This window comes from Cynoglossus semilaevis, chromosome 4, assembly GCF_000523025.1.
Source record: "Cynoglossus semilaevis isolate Cse_v1.0 chromosome 4, Cse_v1.0, whole genome shotgun sequence".
NCBI lineage: Eukaryota > Metazoa > Chordata > Actinopteri > Pleuronectiformes > Cynoglossidae > Cynoglossus > Cynoglossus semilaevis.
In genome coordinates this window covers 9,636,198-9,655,729 of record NC_024310.1, presented here as the reverse complement: position 1 = coordinate 9,655,729, position 19,532 = coordinate 9,636,198, and the positions used below count along the sequence as shown (strand labels likewise).

At 38.2% G+C, this 19,532-nt stretch overlaps 1 protein-coding gene across 1 annotated transcript in view; it reads left to right on the top strand.

The window, feature by feature from the left end:
* Positions 1-19,532, top strand: part of LOC103377999 (FRAS1-related extracellular matrix protein 2) — a 61,181-nt gene that overhangs the window by 30,201 nt on the left and 11,448 nt on the right. The window contains exons 4-6 of the mRNA XM_008309030.3: positions 4,668-4,898; positions 8,568-8,693; positions 9,875-10,126. Of these exons, the coding sequence (XP_008307252.1) occupies positions 4,668-4,898; positions 8,568-8,693; positions 9,875-10,126 (609 nt within the window). The remainder of the gene's footprint in view (positions 1-4,667; positions 4,899-8,567; positions 8,694-9,874; positions 10,127-19,532) is intronic.

Here is a 19,532-nt window from a genome sequence, read left to right as displayed (position 1 = left end):
AAAGTCCCTGGAAAATGTTAAACGATCAGGAGTAACCTGGGAGGAGAGTGTTGGTAACCCAAAAAAAGTTCCCTCACGGTATTGGTAAAGTTAAATTTCAATTAAAGAAGACATTTAAACATATTGTTATATTTTTTAGGAGTTTGAGAGACTTTGTTTATTATGAAGAAGTAAGAGAACACAAAGAACAGATTAAAGAAAAATAAAAAATAAAACCCAACAAGGCAGTCTATAAAACACTGCCTTTTTGTCTTTTCAGCCTAACAACATGAGAGCCACTGTCTTTTCAGCCTAACAACATGAGAGCATTCACACTCATCCCTTCATTACATTTATTTGTATCCCAGCCTGATCTGTTATTTCAAAACTTTGATTCACAGTTTCAACAAAGTAGTGAAGCACAAACATACAAACATTTTCAAATGAAAAAAAAAATGTAAATATGTATTACGTAGAAATGCATTCAATAACTGTGCTTTCAACATTTATGTAGAGAGGAGTTGTTGCTACTGGTATATTTATATACTGCTAAAATGTCAACCGAGCATTTACCACAATGGAGAAGACCACCAGCCTCTCATCCATTATCCGCCCTTCATGTTGCTCTAATAATATGAAAACGAAGCTGTCCTTTGGACCGTAGAGCACTTAGCAGATCAAAGACTAAAAAACAGCAAATAAGGAAATGTAGCCGTGTTTTCTTCAGGCACTGATGGTGTGGGTGTGAGTTCAAACACACACTGCTTTAATTTATAATGCAGTCGAGAGACTACAGGAAAACCAGCGATAATTATTTGAAAAACATACTGTTTGTTTTTACTATTTACTGAGATCCTTTTCCCTTTTACCTCAACAGAAACCTAAAAAACACAGTTAAATTAATGCTTTGTTGTTTGCAGAAATATTCAATATTTGTCTACTTTCAGCTCAACTTGCCAGCTGTAGAATACATATTTATGCCAAGTTAAAGTTCAATATATTTTTTTCTGAAAAGATACACGGTGGGAGTGGAAGGCTGCAAGGTTAGGGGAAAAAAATTCAAAAAGGAACACATGCAAAGGTATATAAAGAATATCAGTTTGTGTTCTTTCTAAAAAATTAGCTGAAACATGTACTTACCAGACGACCTACAAAATACAACTGAAAAGGCAATTTGTGCCAGTGGTAAAACTTCTTCTAACTTAGATGCTTAGATATTGATGAACAGTATAAACAGGTTTGCCCACTTGGTCATTTGGACCATTTTAGGACCGTTTGGAGTGGTGTCTTTAGAGGGCTGCCAACTTCAGGCGACCTTTCTGTTGGGTCTGTGTAGTCCCCGAGGGATGGTCCATGGCTTTTGTGTTATTGGAATGTAAATAGCCGGCCAGAGAGAGAGGTGGAAGGTCATGACCTGTGTGGCCCTCAATGGCGTTTGGGTCAAAGTTTGAATTGTCCTTAAATATATCACAGGGTGGCGTACAAAGTTGGGTCTGTGGACTGTGAAGACTTGTCCATCAACATGTTTCCCCCCCCCGGCAGTTCAGTTCAGTTTCAGTGGACAAAAGAGGACCTGAAACGACATCCTCTGACCAAGAGTGTTTTTAGTGGGGATAACAGAGAAGAATCAAACAGTTTGAGAAGACTTTGAGTTGAATTAGTCTCATGTGCCGGAACGATTTCCTCTAGTATGATATATTGCACTGAAGCAAAACAAATAAACACATACACGTGTCATTGCTGCTTTATTTCTTTAATCATTTAATGATAGTAAATTTATATATAACATCATTTAATAATTAATAATAAAAATAATTTAAAGATAGGCTAAATATTATTATCCCACTAAATGTCTTTTTGAAAATATATTTACCATTCAGATTTGTACAGAACAACACATTTCATTTAGAATTGTTCTCTTTCATAAGTGCCTACAGAAACAAAGTTATTTCACAAATCTCTTAAAAAAAACACACCCTCGATCTTATGATCAAATGTAAGTTTTTTGCTAAATAACAGACTGAATTAAATTTGATGGACCAGACATCTTCAAATTTGGAGAAAAACCCAAAATATTTTCCACTTCATTATGAGCTGATTAGTTCACTACCTTCACTCTGACCTTCCCTTACTCCATCCCCAGTGTACTTGAAGTCAAAACAAACATCTTTGAAGTTGTTTGAGGATTTCTTTTGGTTCAAACCGTATTACTCATACTTCTGTGTTTTTTACCCTGAGGACGATGTTCTTATATACAGTATTTCCTCCATGGAGTATCTAAGCATCCATCTTTCTTGTCAGTATAAAGGAAACATCTCCAAAGAGTTCTACTTTCCTCTGACCTGGCCGACTGAGTCATCTTTATCTGGCTTCTCCAGGCAAACATCAGTCTAGGTTGAGAAGTGTCTTGGTTTGCAACTCAGTCTAATTTTAAAGACTTTGGAGACTTTTCTATATTTCAATTCAAGACTAAGAGCAGATATTTTCTTATCTTTGATCTTCCTTTGTTGAATTATGCTGCTAACTCGTCTGGTGCTGTTGATGTCTTTGAACTGAACTCTTTAATCCTACGTCACTTTAACTCTGGACTCCTGAAACATTTAATACCTTGGAATATCTTTGATTAAGCTGAGATATATTTGTAACTTTAAATGTTATAATCATTAAAGTAGAACAGACATGACTATATATATAGTGTTGTATAAACGTACCTTGTTGTTTTACAGTGTATTCATTAACAGTCTATTATTTTTAATTATGTATTTATTTGTTTTATATAAACGTAAGTGTGGGTTTTCACAGGGTCTTCTAGTTTTATGCCATAACCTAAAAACATAGTCATTAAGGAATTAGCTTGGCTGGATAATTGACCGTAGGCCGAGGCAAAGACTGTACAAAAGGAATTTATAAATTACAACGCAAAAACCACTAGATCTAGGAGAAAAACCACTAGATCTAGACTGTTCCTTTAGGCTGGCTATTTCCTACTCTGAATTCCTACTGAATGACACTTTATGCTACATATCAGGGTGGTGTATGAGATAGAGTTTTGGACAGAAACATTTTATCCAGCTGTGTTATGGACCACCACTCATGTCTCACATAAATCATTTAAAGTTTCTATCTCTGCTGAGCTGGAGCCTGGAGAACAAGAGACATTATGATTAACCAGCATAAATTGGCCACCAGAGCTGTCAGACTATAGGAGCCACCCATCTGCCCTGGTGCTCCCCAGCAATCATGACTGATCTCAGATCAGCGCCTTCTTTTGGGAAAAGAGGCTCTTCTCCTTCTTCTCCTTCTTCTCCTTCTTCTCCTTCTTCTCCGTCTTCCTCCGCAGCTCCCTCTGTGCGATCACTGATCAGTGGAGCCCACAGGCTGTTGCTTCACTGGTCAGTGCAGATGGCAACGGTTCGTGGCTACAGAGAGTACACCTGCTATGTTGCCTCTGAGTGACTCTTGTGATCAGTGCCGTCCAATCCCAGCTTTGTGGGGAACATGGAGTCGGGAGAAAATTCCCCCGTCTAACAACCCCCCTTTGAAGACTACAGATTTTTCAGGCGCTGCTGGACCTGACCGCTTAAACTCTGCCAACTGCAAATGTGCAGGAGGCTTTTTTCTTCTGTTTGTACTCGCATATCAAAGCTTAATTTTAGTTAAAAAAAAAGGAATGGAGAATCACTTCAAAACTTAATCTTGTGCATTTCTCAGTCTTTATTCTTTACTGAGGATGTTTTACCGTCTCTCCTTTTGTTCTTCCTCCTTCAGACATTACCATAAAACAGCATTTTAAAAAGTTTCTTTTTCACTTACTGTGTATATTTTTTATCACATAATTCTGATGAACTGCATGGTGCCATCATCTTTATATTCACTGCTGGACATCTACTTGTCAAAGTCCCTGCCCCCCCCCCCCCCCCCCCACTCCCCCACTGTGTGTTGTGTGACTACAGTTAGCAGAAACAGTGAATAGTGTTTGTGACATTTTCCTGGCTCCGGGATGGTGTGGCTTCTCAACAGGAATCCTGCAAGAGCCTCTGCAATTTAATGATTGTAAACCCCAGCACACAGCTCACACACTGAAGGTCAGGACGTCTGCTGAAACCAGGCTGACATAAAGGATAATTGCCGTTATTCCCACCATGGCTGACAGACACAAATAATTCCATATAAGGGTGCAGGTGTTGTTTTCATCTCAATGACAATGAAACACTTTTCTGTTCTGAAAGGAGTTTAACAAACTCCATGAACTGAACTAAATTGTTTGTACTGAAAGTTTGTACTTTTTACATTTTTTACCTCAAGTGCCCTGAAAATCATCAAACCAGTTCAATCGAAATTATTTTTTTCAAACATGACTTTGTTAAACTCTACTGCTCATGTTCATTTTTATTGAGCTTTTTTTTAATAATATTTTAAAAAAATCTTTTTTGGCCAAAAGACAACTTAAAAGATTTGGTGTCAATCCTAAAAATGTTATTCTATCTGTTCTTTTTGTTTGGAAATGGACCCTATTGGATACAGCTTAATTTTCCATCTTAGGCCTTTATGTTCTTAAGTCCTTGAAAGCTTAATTTTCCATCCTAGGCCTTTATGTTCTTAAGTCCTTGAACTTTTGTACAGTATTTTTGTTAAATGTAAATGTAAAAAAAAATGTTTTAATAACTTTTGTTGCTCATTTTTCTAAGGTATTGCTACCAAGGATGGCAGTGCAGAAAAGGACAAAGATTTCCGGGGCAAAGCTCAAAAGCAGGTTCAGTTCAACCCGGGTCAGACCACAGCCACCTGGAAGGTTAGGATCCTGTCGGACAACGAGTACGAAGTGTCCGAGACCTTTCAGATTGTTTTGTCCGAGCCTGTAATGGCAGCACTGGAATTTCCGGAAACTGCTACTGTGGAGATCCTGGACCCTGGTGACGGTGAGTAGTGATCATCAATTCTTTTTCCTTAGAAACCTTGACATGCAGAAATCACTGATGTATTATCAGAATAAGCTTTAAGATTTGCTTTTATTCACAGTCCAGAACATTCTGGAACATTGTTAGAACAACAGCACTAGAGTTGGACAGATGGGCGTTTATGAGGTTGCAAACTTTTATTTGCAATTTCTTTGACTCCAGACATAAATAATTAAGACACAAGGACAGAATTCAAATGTAAAATGAAGAGCTTTCTTTTCCTTCAGCCCTTGGACAGATGTATTTCAACTTTACAATAGTGAGGAATTAAAGCAGTCCAATGAAAGATGTAAGAAAAACACAGTCAAGTTTAATTTAATTAATAATTTCTGTTATTTTGACCAAATTAAATATTGGTACTGCCTGGTTTTTGAAGGACCTTGGTTCCCAAAAGTGAAAGAAAAGCTACGGCAGGTTTTATTAAATTCTCACATAAAATATTGAAACGGCCTTGGAATCCATATTAACTTCATAGTGTTTGAAGGGTTGATGAGGGGACTGACTCTCAGATGAGACCACACTTTTTTTATCATTATTACTACACAGAGCGGGTTTTAGTTTTAGCTGAACTTGTAGAAAAGGATTGTTCACTAATGGAAAAATAACAGCTGTGCTTTTATTCAGCATCACTTGTTCCCCTGAGGAACAGATGAACAAAGTCGAATGTATATAGAAAAGACTACACTGACCTCCGTGGCATGTGGAATGATCATTGTGTAAATTGGGGAGAACTGCAGTAGCAAAGAGCTCAGTGCTGGAGCTGTGATGGGAAGTTGCATCGTACAATATAAATAAAGACCGTGAAGGGTTGTCTCCATCAGGAAACTGTGTCAACAATGTATGCCAATTATCATCTTCAGTTATTTTCACAAAAAAAAATCAGACTCAAAGTGGCTAATGAGAGAATCTGGCAGCTTCACCTTTCTGTGTCAGCAACATGCAGAGCAGCTTTTTTTTTTTTTTTGCTTCGTGCAGGTGCCACATCATTATACTGTTTATGGCTTTTATCCTATTTGGCCGCTCAAGGTCAAAAAAACTCTCTTAACTTTTTCATTGAGTGCAGAAAATGGATTTGCCCAAGGGCTGCCACCATGAAGCAGTGGAGAATAAATTATTTCAGGCAGACAAAGTGACTGAAAACAAGAAACAGCAAAAAAGGAAAGGCAAAAAAGTGAGGCGTGGCCTCGTCGGTGTTTTCATCGTCTGCCTGGTCCTTGGGATGAAGCCGGACACATCATATTCTTTAGACTCACTAGTGGATTCTCTTTAATGTGCATGACCATGATGCGGAGTGAGAGGTGGGATACAAAGCCTCTGTGGGATTTCATGGCCACAGTGCTGCTGGAACATTCTCCTCCTGGGTGTTGTGCACAGCTCAGACAGAGAGAGGGGGAAACAAAGAGAGGGAAAGTTGCCAGTGAGTTTGACTCACATTGAAAGAAAAAAAAAATGGTTGAACGTGCCCCTGCTTGCGAACGTACTTTCTAAAATTACACCTAGTTTGTGAGACTCAAAATGGCTTGCATTATGTCTCGCTCTGTAAAGGATTACTGACTGTTTTTCCTGTGCAGCCGCATCTCACAGACAGTTTTAGCACCGACTCAGTCAATAATCAGCCTTGTTTTCGTGGAGCATACTGCAGAAGCCAACTCTGATCCGCTGATATATGATCACCTGTTTGACGAGAGGAAATCTGAGGCTTCAAATCAAAGCTCTGATTAAAATTGTTTCTTTCCAGCCTGGTCAAATTCAGGGAAAATCTTCCTTTTTGGATGCTGTTTGCATCTTCTACTAATTAATTCTAAATAATAATCCCAATTTGGATGAATATCATTATTTAAAATCATGAGCCAGAGTGGATCAACAACTAAATCATTTTTCAGAGACGCACCATTTTCTCTGGCGTCGGCTCTTAGAGGAGTTCTCCCAGCTGTTTTGTGAATTCCTCGTGTAGTTTTCAGATGAAGGTCATTTGTCTCGAGTTAGAGTCAAATTTTAGGATTCTTCTCAGTGTCAATGGATTTAATTGAAAATCTGTCACAGGTTGTTGTTTTTTTCCTCCCAGGTTTATTTTCTTCTGTGCATCAGCCATTACAAACTTTAAAAAAGAGATGACTGCCTTTAGGATGACTCTTCAAAGTACAAAACATTATTCGCTTACATTCATTGGAAGTACTTTTTACTTGGCCGATTAAGCCAAAAGATTGGCCAATGTTTTGGTCACATTATTATTATTTTTATTATTAATGTTGGTCGGACGTTTGCCTTTACAGCAGTTAGATCACTGGTTTCCATATTCTCCCTGTGTGGGCGTATTTTTTTTCTCCAGATGTTAAAATCAGGATTTTTTTGCCCCTTTTAAATCAAGTCGTAATACCAGTTCTTATATCAAATACTTGATATTGCATCAACATCCACTGGTTTGGTTTTAAATCAATACCAGTTCTTATATCAAGGACTTGATATTGCATCAACATCCACTGGTGAAAACAGTGAAGTATGTGATGAGGACTGTGTGCAGGAAGACTAGACCGGGATAACCAGTGCTTCAGACTCTCAGCTGTGTAAGTCTGTCAGTAGAAGACGAGGCTCTCGGTGCCGTGATGGCGTCCTGCAGGGTGTTAGGACAGATTGTCCATCAGAAAAAAATATCTTGGCCATTGTTCACCACTCTCACTGCAATCAGTCTGATCAACTTTTTCTTGTCCTCTGAGGAGATGCTTCTGCAGGAACAGACCACTCCACAGAAGATGGCAGGTTCACAGTCATAAAGTTCCTGATGGGGGGTCTCTCTCTCTTCACAAAAGAGCCTTTTTACTGCACTTAAGTACAGCTTTGGCTTCTTTGTACTGGGCAGCAGATTTATCAGACCAGTTCAGTTTATTGACACTGTCGACACTTACTACAATAACATCCTTGTTTAAATGTGCACCCCCCCCCCCCCAGCTCCGCCCACACATACGTAATTTATTGTTTTTGGCAGCAGCCGGCATCATGGGAGTTTTATGACTGCCACTTATCACACAAACATTTTCATCCATCAATGGGAGGTAGGAAAATACAGGCAGGGGGCAGGATATTTCGAACACCACTACACACTTCCAGTAACTCATTACAAAAGACCGAGGGTGTTTCTTTTAGACTTTTTAATGTTTATTTCTTACAGACTCCCATTGTATAGAACCCTTTTTCCTTTACCCAGTGGTTGACAACCTTTTTTAGGATTATTAAATGTCGGTATTTAAATAAAAAAATGTCTTTAGACTTTGTTCTGTTAGTACCAGCATCTGTAATACATGAATTAATAATTATTTTTAAATTAAGAAATGAAATTGAATTGATTGGACTCTAGAAATAAATTATTTATTCATTTACATAGTCCTGGCGTGGCCTCGCTACCAAATAACCCACGGGCCCGGGGTTGAAGACCCCTGCCACAGGCAGATGCATGTTTGTTGGTTTTTTTCTTCCAATGTCTGGCAGCATGAGACTTGTCTGCCATGGAAGGTTAATGTGTTATGGTTGATGATAAAATCAGTGTAAAGGAAGTGAATTTAAGCTGAGGCACCGTATCATCATGTGCCATCGGATGGGCATTGATCACGGTTTTTTTTTCCTTCTTTTCCTCAGAGTCCACTGTGTTCATACCCTCCTCCGTATACCACATTGAGGAGGATATTGGTGAGCTGCTGATCCCAGTGCGTAGGAGTGGAGATGTCAGTCAGGAGCTCATGGTCATCTGCTTCACACAGCAAGGTAACACAGAAAGCAGCTCTGAGAATGCGATACTTGACTGAGCTCTGTCTCCCAAACAGGAATTGTCTGAGTCTTGAGAGAATCTGGTGACGTGTGTGAGTTCATTGTGCTGCTGTGTTTGTCTTTACCTGGACACAGCGCCTATCACGTCATTTTTCTCATTTGTGTTTTACAAGAGCATATGGTAAATGTAATAAATATTTTATATATAAGAAAAATGAAGTAGAGCTTTGTAAAGTGTATCTTTCCAAGAGAATTGACTTTTTGAACTTGAGAAATGAAGGGGAGACAATTTATCACAGTGTCGTCGACAATATAGAAACCAGACACTTGTCTGAATTTCATCTTCAACTCGATGCTTGCGAGTTCATTGACGAGCTGAGATATCACTCTACAGTTGATGCAGTCATAAAAAATAACGTACGCGGTGGCAGTGGCCCACATAATAACCCTGTAAATGGTTAAAAAATAAAAAAACAGAGATGTTTCATTTTGGCAGATTGTTGAAAACACCAGTTACACAACTGACCAGGGAAGGTGGAGAAACAACATGTGTGTCTCTGGTGAATTTGAAGGTTCAATTCCTCAGAGTCAGCTCCTGAAAAACTTTTTCAAAAACAACCAAAAGCTTTTTACGTCTCTTTTTGTCTGCTCCCTTCAAACAAAGCACAGCTCCACTGTCATTGCATGGCCCTGGCCGGAAAATGAGATGCTCATTTAATCAATTAAACACACAGTAGCTGTGGATTAATCACGACTTATCATGATTAATCAAGATAAATCAACATTCCTAAATATGACAAAACACGGTCTACTTTGGAAAATAGAAGTGTTGAGAGTTGCTTCAAAAATTCAAGATCAAGAGGTAGAGAGGAGAGGGACCAATATATATTTAATAAATGCAATTTAAATTTATATATGTTAGTGATGACTCTAAGTTCAAAATAGTTTAAATTACTTAATATCTTTTCAACTTAGTGCCCCACCAAGTAAGATAAAAGATAGAAATATAACATAATAGTTCTTTAAAATATTAGCGTGAGACGATAACTCTAGATTTTTGCCACAGAGATATATATAACTGATTGACTAATGGCTCAGAAACAGATGATTTATTTTCAAGCTTCTACTGTTTTTTGATTTAAATGTTGTAACTCCTTCTCCTCCGGCTTCTGCTTCAGTTTCAGCCACAGGCACCGTTCCCACCACAGTGCTGTCCTACTCCGACTACATCTCTAGGCCTGAGGACCATCACAGCATCCTGCGCTTTGACAGAGGAGAGGAGGAGAAATCCTGTCGGGTTGTCATCATCGATGACTCCCTGTATGAGGAGGAGGAAAGCTTTAACGTCACCCTCAGTATGGCGATGGGCGGACGTCTGGGCTCAGAGTTTCCCACAGCTAAAGTGAATATCCTCACAGACATCGATGACGGTAAGAGCACATTTTACTGAACGTCACTGTGACATTTGAGCTTTTTCTTGACTTGTCGGTCAATTTTACAGTTCTAATAATGCGTTACAACATTTTACAAATATTCTATTTTTTATTCAAGCATTTGATACCATTCAGAATATCAGTACGGTGTTTGTAGAAACTAGTTTCAGTGAAAAATGCTGCAGTTTTTCACCTAATTCTATGTGGTGTTAAAGTTCTGAATTAAAGAGGCCTAATTTAATTACAAAACAATGAACTCAATTCAATTGTTTTGATTTTTTCTATGTATTTGTTTGACCCTGTGTTTAAATTCTTTAGCAACAAGGTATTTATTATATATATAATAATAATATATATATTATTATATTATTATATTATATATTTATTCACTTTATTTTACAAATATGAAAAGACACGTTGGCCTGTGTGGCCTGTGCAGACAGTTCGTTTTCCATTCATTAAAATCTCAGTTTAATTAAACCCTGAGGAAAAGTTGTTGCTCCGATGCCTGGCTAATGGTTTTTTATTATAGTTTGAGGTGTTGCAATTCTTCTACAGTCTTATTCTGCTCTGAAATGAAGAAGTTCTTTGACAGTATCCGAAAATAGGCCTCACTGCTTGTGAAGACAGTATAAATTCAGGCAGGCAGACAGAACAGGTACAGACAGGTGGATAGACACACAGAAACTATGCTGGTGTGCATCAGAAATGTGTGTTCGATTTTTCACCAGTGTGTATTTCTGTACGTGTGTGTGTTCATGCCTCTTAAAGTCTGTGAGAGGTTAGCGTTAGAGTGTGCGGAGCCTCCTCGCTGCAGGCGAAGCCTTTATCGCGTATCTGCAGGCTGAGACTGAACGTCTCCCGCATCTTCCTGATTCTTCTTTGTTCCCCAACACCTGACAGCCGTTCCTCAATTACCTATCACTCCCACCATCTCCGGAAGTACCGCTGTGAAGTCAAGGCCGTGTGATCGCAAGCAAGGCACCACTGGGTCTTAAAAACCTGATAGTGGCAGTGGAATCTTTTTTTGTCCTAAATCCAAATAAACATGGAGCTCGATAAGCGAATGGCTCAGTTCAGCTCCACACCTGTTGTTTGTTTATGAATAGAAAACCACAACTATTTTAATGACTTTACTTACATTTTTTAGATAGAAAATCTGTTTTGTTTGAAGATTATCTCCCGTGTTTCGGAAACCTTTATGATCATGTTTGATTCAGATGAACATTTAGCTAAAATTTGGCTTTTGTTACTGCATTTTTTAAAATTAAACTTGTCATATTATCATATTTTTCTATTCATGCTTAACTTATCGTTGCTTTGTCTGAATTTTGGTTAGGTATTAACTATTCTTGGACTGATTTTTTTTGAGTCCTTGATTATTTTTAAGTGACTGCTTTTGGCTAATGCTGCTACATATTTGAAGGATTTGGGTGAACTTAGTTTTCACAATTGTTTATCTTTTTATCATTTGACACCTTTTCCCAGGTGAGAAGTACATTTTCTTTGGTGAACTTAGTTTTCACAATTTTTTACAATTTTTTCCCAGCTGAGAAGTACATTTTCTCAGCTGTTTGGTAACTCTGTAACCAGAGCTGTGCCTTTGGTTAACTCTTACTTTATTTACTGTAAACCCTTTATGAAATTTGAAACATTTATCTATAGAACAGCAGCAATGCTCTTCAAACTCATAGTGTTGCTGAAGGTTGAGACCAGCTGTCTTTGAAGCAGATTTTAAGCAAGGTCTTGGATGGCATATTTTTCTGGCTGAAAAATTTCAAGTGGATTTTTTTTTAGCTTCATCAAAAAAAAAGTTTTTCTGGTGGGAAATCATTTGTACCATATGTGCATTGAATCTGCAGCCATTGTAATCTTAGACTCTCCGCTGTATCATTGTGAAGGGTGCTTTTTTTTTTACGTTTTTATGTTTTTTACATTTAATTAGGTTTTTCAATTTTCAGATATAAGCAATTTTGAAATAGCAAATCACAGAAAAAAATATATAGAATGTTGAAAATAGTTAAGTTTAGCAACAATCTTTGATCTGAGACATGAACTTGAATAATTATTCCATTTTGTTGTTTGAAGTATGTAAGGGTGTATAAAAGCGTCTCCAGATATTTTTGGCTTCCTGCTATGGCTTTATATAATGAATCAGAGGTGAATCATCGTGCAGTAATAAGAGAAAATAAGGCTCAGTGCATCTCTAAATTAAAATGACTCAGACTGACAAGCAGTGTTAGCAGCCTGCACTCTCTATCTGTTATCAGGGTTTCTCAGCCTCCATCTGAGGGTGGCTGGCTGTCAGTCAGCATCTCATAATTCCTATCAGTTTTTCAGAAGGCTGCAAACTCATGGGCTCAGTGTTGTGGAAACATCCGTGCACTGTGTTTTCCATTGTTTTTCTCAAATCAGAATTGTTTCTATAAGGACTTCAGGTGAGTCATGGAGCGAGGCCCTGCCGACGCGCCACCGCGTGTCACCTCGGCTCCTTATTGTGAAGAGAGACAACCATCAGATTGATGTCTGTTCAGATATGTGCCTCTTATATGCACAGCCACCTCTAAAATATAATTTGGATTGGGTGATTGAGGTGTTTCGCTTGCCAGCTTCCGCTTAATTAAAGGAACATGAAGAGTGAGGAAAAATGGGCTGGTGTCAGACCTTCTTGTTCCCCTCAAGGAGGCGATAATGAAAAGACTTCAATGGAGCTGAAATAAATGGTAAATAGCTTTGAGACAAACAGAGCAAAAGCAATCTCCTGTGTGGAAAAAAATGGTGTTAGATTTATTCCTTTTCAATACAGCAACTAGGTATTAAATTTTGGGCAAATAATTTGCACATTTCCCTTTAACCTTGTGCTCCTCTGTGAATGGCAGCCTTGCATATTGATCCCTATTGATGAAGATGATGATGTGTGGATGTTGTTCATGGGATGAAGAATTGATAGTAAAATAGACTTAAACATTTTACAGTTAGCACACTGGTTAAGATCTCTCTGCAAAAGGCCAGCGTTAATGTTATATTGTAAATATTCTGAAAAATGAACTTGAAAACTCAGTGACCCTCATTAAAGACTTATTTATTTATGTTTTTATGTATTTATTTTATTATTTATTTAACCTCTTCGGGTTAAAGTTTTCAAACTTTTCTGTCTGTTGAAACACAAATCTGTGGTTATGAATCATTTAACTGACTTAACTTAATCTGACTATGCTAATCTGTATAAAAAAATTCAAGAAAAACATTTTTTTAAAAAACACTTTAAATTTAAAGTCTTTTCGTGGCATGTGGGGAACCTTTAAATTCCCCACGAGTTCCCCAGGTATTTTACAGAGCTGTGCAGCGACAGCTGCTCCTCTCAAACACCTACTGTTTTCCCATCGACACAACATCTGCACATAAACATCTCCATCCTCTCAGCTGCGCCTCTGCAGAAACGTGTTCTTTCTTGCAGAGGTAATTGCTGTTTGATATTGAACTCTGCATCCGGGAAAATATTTTAGGTGGCTGGTGATGTGAGACATGAGGATTCTTGTCCAGCAGGACTTGACTGGTGCCTTTACTGCAGCGCTGTGTCAGTTACCTGTAAATTTTGTTTCGGTTCTAAGGCTGTGATTAGGACGTGTTTTAAAGGTGGGCAGGTCCTGTGCGTGCACAGTGTTTCCTGGACGGGGATGAATCGAGGGGCAACCACCAACCCTGTCATTATGTTTCACCCGGATTTCCACTCATTCTGATATAAACAGATGTCCACGGCAAAGGTGTTGACTTGAATCCAGAAACTCCCTCCAAAAACTACTGTGAAATCAAATCTTTATTATTAACTAAATATGTAGCTGCATATTTGTTTTTGTGAAGTATTGCTATGATGAAAAACAAATGGTGGCGCACACAGAAGGCAAAAGAGCATCTGCTACAGGGATCAACTCAATCTCACGATTGCAGAAGCCACTCAGCTCGGTGGGAATGCCACGCAAAGTTCAAGTGAAATTAAGCAGTCAGTGGAAGTGTAACTGAGCCCCGAGGGATTTCTGTGTCTCTGCTTGTGTCTTGTCTTTCATTTAATGCAACAGCAAAAATTATTATATTGTCTGTTACACAATGCCATGAATGACAATAGGTGTACACTCATAATCATATAAGGGTTTTCACTTTTGATTTATGCGTTGTGTTTTTATTTCCCTAGAGGAAAACAGGAGCATTTCTTTATGAATGTAGTTTCAACTAGTGAAAAGCAGATGTTTTTTTAATGTTTTAAGGACAATAATATATCAAGCACAATAAATGTAAAAGATGCAAGGTCACTGAATCACTACATTGATTCTTCCCAGCAGAATAGTGTATTGTTTTATTACCAGCTCATATAAACAGCAGTGGGAGTTGTATATTAGAATGTAAAAATATATGAAAATACTTATGATCATGAGTAATTACATTAAATGTAATAGTTTTATTTATATTATCATGAGTAATTACATTAAATGTAATAATTAAATCTAATCATTAAATTAATTGAATGTTACCAGGCATATTATTGAGAAAATAAAATAAATAAATTGAAGAAATAATTGTCAACTTGCAGTAAGAGCTCAAAGTAAAACTAAATTAACTTAAATTAATTTTAATTAATTAGATAAAATATTGAAACCAAAAAGTATTGAACATTAGCAACCCTGGTATACCATGTATTTAACTTAATTTAAGATAATCAATATACCTAAACGTTATCAGATCCTTCAAAATACATTGGGTGAATCTGCATTAAAAGTCACGCACAACACTAAAAAAAAACTTAAAACACTTTAGGAATAAATAAATATTAATGACACAGGATTGTCTGCCTTTAAAACTTAAAGGATAACAAAGAGCTTAAATTCTAGCTCCTCTCTTCATGCGTTCATGTAACTTTAGATGTTCTTTGTGGACGTGGAGGCTGCTGTGGCAGGGCTGTCACAGCCGGTAGTTTACCTTTCACTTAATGGGCCGAGGCTCTTTGATGTTCACAGTTGTCTCAGAACAGACCTTATCTGATTACCGGACTCGAAGTGCAGGGCCCGAGTTCCTGGCTGCCAACCTGAGGCTAGCAGATCTGATTACTCCTTCTACTGGGACCCAGTGCAGGCAGCCAAAACCATCTTTGTTTGGTTTTTCCACGGAGAAAGGTTTTGGCAGCCGTGAGAGTCTTGATGCAACACTCATTGTCCCGGCTGTCTGTTCTCAGACCAGATTAAAGTATAAAACTTTTCTTCTGTCCCTTTCCACCAGCTTCATAGTAACAATATATCAAGCACATCTGACGGCTGCTCCGAGAGCCACAGATCTCAGGGTTTTGCCAAGAAAGTTTTTTTTCTTCCTGGATCTTTATTTTATTTTTGCAGATATTAGGTTGTTAGTAAAAAGCTGACTTTATCCAGATGTGCGTCTTCATCGGTAACAGAAATATATCTAAGCAAATATAAACTGTAGTTTGACAGATCACTGGGTCCAGGTTTGGATTCTGGTTCTTCTTTTATATGACAGTGTTGATGATCTTTCACACAGATGGTATGGTAGACAATAATATTTTTAAAGTACTAGACATTTCATTCGACCCCAATTGATTTCCTGGCAAACCATGTGGGGTCGCGAACCAAGGGTTGAGAAACATAAAACTAATTACAATTATTTTGTTTTAATTAAAAATATGACACAATCTTGTCAAGAAAACAATCAATAAAGTGACCTGGTGAGGTGTTGATGCCTCATCAGTGCAGTTAAGATATTAGCATATTCAGCACCAAGACATTGATGTATTCAGTGCTAAGACATTAGTGGAGTCAGTGCTATGGTGTGGCTTCAAGTGTTTTGTTAATTTGCTCATATCAACAGAACAATTCTGTTCTGTTACAGTAAGGCGTGATTCTGTCCCTGTTGTTGAAAAAAACATCCAAACCGCTGACGTTGTTGATCTACTTCAGCAACCCACCCATGAGGGCCATTAGACACTGGACTAAAGAGGGAAAACACATAACAATGGCTGAACGCTGCACAGCAGGCTCATGTTTTCCGGTGCGAGCACAAGTAATTAAAAAAAGCATCGGTGTCAGGGCGTCCCTGCTCAGCAGTGCGTGAACACACAGCTCACTGCAGCTACACATGGGCAAAAATCAGAGTCTGTGTTAGCAGCGAAATCATGGACCTTGGATGTTTGGTTTGTAAATTGCTGTCTAAGACTGTCCGTCTGTCTGACACATATTGACAACGGCACCTAAGGCTGGCAAATTAAAAAGATGACGTCAAGATAAACTAGACGCTGATTGGTTATTGCAACTTCACTCGTGTTGCCTCAGACGCTCATGTGGTTCATTCACTTTACATCATGTCAGAAGCGATTGCTCGGTCTGATATTAAATTGCGTGTTGTTGTGCCATTTACATTGATTGGTGTGAACGTCCCATTAGTCTCTTTTTCCTCTTTCTTTTTAAAGCGATCTCCTGGCACCTAGTGGAAGAATATTTAATTCTTCTGCCTGTGACTGTCTAATGGTTTTAAGTCTATCACTATAACCAAATAAGTAACATGGCTCACAGTGGTTTAGGAGGATAGATGATGCCGTGTAAGACCTCCTCCCAGGCTCCAATATAATAACACACTAATACCAGTTATATCCTCGTCATCATCCATAGACCTGCACTGTGAAACTAGCAGTACAGAGACACAGAGACACTGAATGGAGCATGGCACTGGTACTTGTAGATTTCCCACCTATCCTTATCCTTAACACAACACCAGACCGTATCTACAGCGCTGTATGTTTCTGTTAAGGACGCGTCAGGGTTTTAAAGTCAGAGCGGACATATTAACATATAAATAACAGTCACAAAAATAACAGTCACACTGTTTCTGCAATTACTTCCTCCATCAGCCAAGCAGCAAGTCACCTTGTAAAAGATAATGAAGTTTTCTTGAGTCTTGATCCTTGTTTGGCAGGTTTTTACTGGTTCTCCTCAGCAGGTCCAAACATTAATTCTCTCTTATATCCAAACCTCAGCTGTTTCCCCGTGACACGCACATGTGTTCCTCCTCCTTCATCCTGGTCACTCACATTACATTCAAACACTTCCCAGCTCAGTCTTCTGTCTTTAGGAGGGTCTCACCTTCAGGGATCAACACTTCCTCTGCTTCCACTGTTCATTTTCATTCACAGCGCTAGTTTTTTTCTTTAGGAAGTGAATTGTGAATCAGTGAGAAAATCATTGTTTGCTCTGGTAGGCGTTTTGGCCTCTGTCTTCCTGTTTTTCCTGCTGCCGTCCTGCTGTGATTGACCTAAATGTGTTGCCAGTTTCAGTGTTTGTAATGAGAAAAACCGTATCATTGTGATTCTTTTTTTCCCCGTTTCTCTGTTCCTTTGTATCTTGCCTACAGTCTGTTTGTTTTTGTTCAATGCTTTGCTTCTTGCCTCTCGCTGTGATGAGAAGAGATTTCAGTGCTGTTTAGAAGGTGCAAAGATCCATTGTCATGGAAACCACAACTCTGCCCGTGGCTGTCGCAGTTAACGTAATGTATTCATAATTTGGTCACAGTTGCAGATTTTTCAGCTCAGCTTCCATTTCAAGTGTAAAAACAATATTGAATTTCACCCATTAAGAGAAATGTAAGTATTTGTGCGGAAAACGTAACTTTCTTGCCCTTTTTATTATATTGTTATATTCAGAAGAAAATACATTGTTCCGTAGAGGCAAAATATTAAAAAAAATGGTAGGTAGGTCTGAAATGAAAAAAAAAAAGACTGGCTAAAGAGTAAAAGACCAACAATATGAAATAAGAAATAGCTCTGCTGTAAGGGACATTGGGGGAAAGAATTGCTCAAGAAAAATATTAGAATATGACAAAAAATGACAAAGAAGATTTGGTAAATAAAATTTGTACAATTAGATAAATGTTAATTAAAAACTAAGCTTAAATTAATCTTTAGTTGCAGACTGGAAAAAAAATCCAATTAGTCATCGGATGAATAATGTAAGGCTAGTGTCATATATTCATAAGAATAGTTACAATGATTAATGAAAAGAAAAACACTCGAAACTCCATCAAGACCAGGGGAAATAATAGAACAATGGTCAGGAATTACTAATACTTTATATTCAGTAGGAAAAATAGTTGCACTTTAACTGGATTTCTTTCAGTTTCATAGTTTTTCTGTTTGTAGTTGCAGATTTGTTCACTTTATTTCTAACAATTATTTCCCTGAAGCGTTATGAACAAACTATGGACTCATTATTTAACCTAGCATGTTTTTCTTCTTTTCAATCTTCTCGTTATTTCTACCTTTCGATTTTTGACTCTAACTGACTCCGTGGTGAAGATATATGTAGGCAGAAGCCCTGAAGCAACCATTTCACCAGCAGCATGATGCAGTCTGTCAAGATGACACGCCAAGAAAGGGTTAAATAGAAACACGCTCGGTGAGCCGGGCTGCAGTGGAATCTTTGCAGTGGAAGCTCATAGAAGCACTAATTGCAGTCAGGCAGGCCTGGGCTGGCACAGCGAGCTCTACCTCCTCCAGACCTCCTGTCAGGCCTCCTGTCTACCTCTCAGTCCCATCACTATCACAGTCAGCAGCACCACCAGCACCAAACTCATCCACAACAAGATCAGGAAACGCAGCTCCGCCTGCAGGCTGCGTTTTGTCTTTTACTGTAACTGGCAGGTGTAGAACCCCCCTCCCTCCCCGCCTCCCAACATAATTCCAGGAAGTGAGAAAGTGTTGTTTAAGGGCCACAATTACTACCTGCTGCTGTTTGGATGGAAACATTCCCTCAATTTTCTCCTGTAATCACAGCTAATCTCATACTGTATGCTATTACAGATTAAGCTCAGCAATTACACCAGGTATCCTGTGAGAATCAGTGAAGAGGTTGTTACAGATCGCAGCCAGACGGGTCCAAAGTCAGGCCCGGGGGCCAATCCTGACTCTTCACTGGGTTTTATGTTGCCTGGAACTCCTGTTTTTAATTCATGTCACGGAAGCATTTACCTGTATTTACCTTTAGTTTCGTTTATTTTTGGGGGTGGCAGCAGTTTGAGATTATTCTCATTCTGATCTGGCCAAATTTAATCTTTTGATGAATTATATTATTATATAAAGCTCTGTATCACTGACAGAACCTTTTGGTTTTTGTTTCGATGTGTTATTTAATCAGTTTTAATTCTGGACTTTGTATACTGTGCATGTGATTGTGGCCTATATTTAAGTTTTTGGGTTCTTTTTTCTTTATGTGATTGTGGCCTATATTTATATATTATTTAAGTTTTTGGGTTCTTTTTTCTTATTTAAAAAAACTGCTCTGCTGCACTATAGGGTTTTTTTTTGTTTAGTACATTATTATAAACATTTTTCATGATCAATGTTTCAGTAAGG